The sequence below is a fragment of the Sinocyclocheilus rhinocerous genome, unplaced genomic scaffold (assembly GCF_001515625.1).
Source record: "Sinocyclocheilus rhinocerous isolate Xijiao unplaced genomic scaffold, SAMN03320098_v1.1 scaffold8981, whole genome shotgun sequence".
Taxonomy (NCBI): Eukaryota; Metazoa; Chordata; class Actinopteri; order Cypriniformes; family Cyprinidae; genus Sinocyclocheilus; species Sinocyclocheilus rhinocerous.
This window is the reverse complement of record NW_015630980.1, coordinates 77,420-80,539: the sequence shown is the minus strand read 5'-3', so window position 1 is coordinate 80,539 and position 3,120 is coordinate 77,420. Positions and strand designations below refer to the sequence as shown.

At 35.8% G+C, this 3,120-nt stretch overlaps 1 protein-coding gene across 1 annotated transcript in view; it reads right to left on the bottom strand.

Moving 5' to 3' along the window:
* The window catches only part of LOC107740839 (zeta-sarcoglycan-like), a 63,461-nt gene extending 62,858 nt beyond the window's left edge, over nt 1–603 (bottom strand). Inside the window, exon 1 of the mRNA XM_016553364.1 lies at nt 409–603. Within this exon, the coding sequence (XP_016408850.1) occupies nt 409–603 (195 nt within the window). The remainder of the gene's footprint in view (nt 1–408) is intronic.
* Nucleotides 604–3,120: the final 2,517 nt, after the last annotated feature.

Below are 3,120 nucleotides of genomic sequence, written 5' to 3'. Positions count from 1 at the left end.
TAGAATGAGCCGTTTTAGGTAGGCGTGGTTGACTCTTAACTTTTATAAAGAACATCTAATTGGATTTGAGACTTTAGTCTTTGCAACTTTACAGATCTTCTTTATGCACCAAGAGCTTGTAACACTTCAAAGAGAAAGGAAAAATTGAAATCGCATCATATGACTTTAAATCCTTCCTTAAGTGCAAGACAATGGGAGTAATAGCACATCTCTCCTCAAGAAAATACCTGATTTGTGGTATAATTCATGCCCATAACACAGGATGAGTTATGCACCAATGTTTAATACTTAGGGGTTGGCCATAAGTTTAATCAATACTAACAGTGATGCTTGCATTAGCGTGCCCTGGGAAACAAATAAATATTATAAGCAAGAGAGGAAAACAATAAGAGACAGAGAAGTGCTCACCACGGTGAAGTTCATGACCTTTAGAATCCAGATGGTCAAGGCTAGGTTGACAATCATGGTGACGAGGAGGAGGAGGATGAAGAAATAGAGACAGCGCTTTCGCCAGCCATAAATCCCCACCGGATACACAGTAGCACATCCCGGCCTTTGGAGGGGGTTTGGCTGAGATGCCAGGATGTACTGCTCCTGAGTCATCTAGCAAAAAAGAACGAAAAGAGATTGAATTGGTTTCACATTTCTTAATGTTCACAAGTCTTTCTTCTTTAATGTAGTTGTGGTGGCTTACAAGAGGAAGAAAGCAACAACTTCCAATGTGCATTGAACGAATACACTTTAAATGTATAAATGCACAGTTTCATTGACCTTTTCTTTGATCCAATTAGTTTCTCTGCAGTTTATCTTCTGTTTGTGTAAGAGAATCATGTCAATGCTTTTCCATGCATTATTAATTAAGCATTGCTTAACTAATTGACAGTGAAACAAAACAATACAAGAGAAAAGAGTTCTGGTATAGGAATGTGAAAATGAAGATATTTATATATAAAAAAGATGACAGATGATTGAAATAACAGCATATTTAGGTGCAAGAAAAGTCTTAAATGAAGAAATAAAAACTGGAGAAACCGCAATTTTAAATTATGCTAAATTTATAATTAGAATTAAAAAATGGAGGACCAAATCAGCATGTTAGAATGATTTCTGAAGGATCATGTGACAGCAACAACTTCCAATGTGCATTGAACGAATACACTTTAAATGTATAAATGCACAGTTTCATTGACCTTTTCTTTGATCCAATTAGTTTCTCTGCAGTTTATCTTCTGTTTGTGTAAGAGAATCATGTCAATGCTTTTCCATGCATTATTAATTAAGCATTGCTTAACTAATTGACAGTGAAACAAAACAATACAAGAGAAAAGAGTTCTGGTATAGGAATGTGAAAATGAAGATATTTATATATAAAAAAGATGACAGATGATTGAAATAAAAGCATATTTAGGTGCAAGAAAAGTCTTAAATGAAGAAATAAAAACTGGAGAAACCGCAATTTTAAATTATGCTAAATAATTTATAATTATAATTAAAAAATGGAGGACCAAATCAGCATGTTAGAATGATTTCTGAAGGATCATGTGACACTGAAGACTGGAGTAATGATAATGAAAATTCAGCTTTGCATCACAGGAATAAATTATTAGAATATGAATAAATAATGGTTAGAGAGTCGGACTTGAAACCCGAAGGTTGCGGGTTCGAGTCTCAGGTCCGGCAGGAATTGTTGGTGGGGGGAGTGAATAACCAGTGCTCTCTTCCACCTTCAATACCACGACTGAGGTGAGACCCTTGAGCAAGGCACCGAACCCTCAACTGCTAACGGTGTGTGTTCACAGTGTGTGTATTCACTACTGTGAGTGTGCACTTGGATGGGTTAAATAAATGCAGAGCACAAATTCCGACTATGGGTCACCATACTTGGTCACACGTCACTTCACTTTCACTTTTCACTTTCAAAATAAAAAACAGTTAGTTTAAATTGTAATAACCCCAACATGCTAATGGAAAACTGTAAATGTAAGTTGTTCATAACACACTATTACGATTAGAATGCTACTTTAGAAGACAACTGTCTATGTAGGCAGTAGTCAACAAGGCAGCTTGCTATGTTTTACAACAAAGCTAGAGAGGGAGAAGTGGTACTGGACGGGAGAATACGTGGGATGAGGAAAAAGTGGACAAAAGGTTGTCACTTCTTCCACAAGCTCCATCAGTCAGTCATATCTTCCTTTTGCTTTTTAATTCACAGTCTCTCAGCATGCATCTGCTCAACTAAAGACCTCAAGCACATCCGCTGTGAAAACTCCCCAACCTTTCCGTAACCTCAAAACTCCCTTTAGCCAGCTCTACAGCTCGAGAAAACTCTTCTTAAACTTCCTCCAAACACTCTTCAACAACTCTCAAATCTCCACCACACTATTCACTCTTAAAAATAAATGTTCCAATTAAAGCAAAACGGGTTTACAGCCTGATGTCAGAAAAGGAACCTTTTATTTAAATGCAACAAAGGACTTTTTATTTTCTAGTTCTTTAGAAAATGGGTGCTGTAGAGGTAATTTTTCCATGTTAGAATACTTTCTCCTATCTCAGTTGTGCAGAGACAACTATGTACAGACCATTCGTAGGTAGATTTCCAAAGGAATATAAACACTGTGAGTCTTTCAAAACATTGTTCTGTTTGTTCGAGCATGTCCAACTATTTTTTTCTCAACCAATGCAGTAAAGTTTGTGGATGAGACTACATGTTTGATCGAAAAAATGGAAGAATGAAAGAAGTTGCACAGTTTGGTAGCACTAGTGAGCATATTCCCAGCTGGGACAAAAAATAAATAAAAAATACCCAAAAACCCCTCTAAAACCAGCTAAAGAAAGTCCAAAGAATGAACTTAAGCTGCAACTTCAATCAATCAATCAATCTAATCTAACCTAACATCTAATCGTATCTAACTGTATCTAATCGTATCGTATCGTATCGTATCGTAATGTAACATTTCATTTTGTTTTTAAGCTCCAGGTTTACTTTTTCCTTCTTTGGGATGCACGATGTGGCCCAAAATTTTGTGATTTATTAATAATAATTATATCATTATTCAATCAACAATAATTATATAATTATTCATTATTACTCTTCAGCATTGATAAACATATAAACCTTGC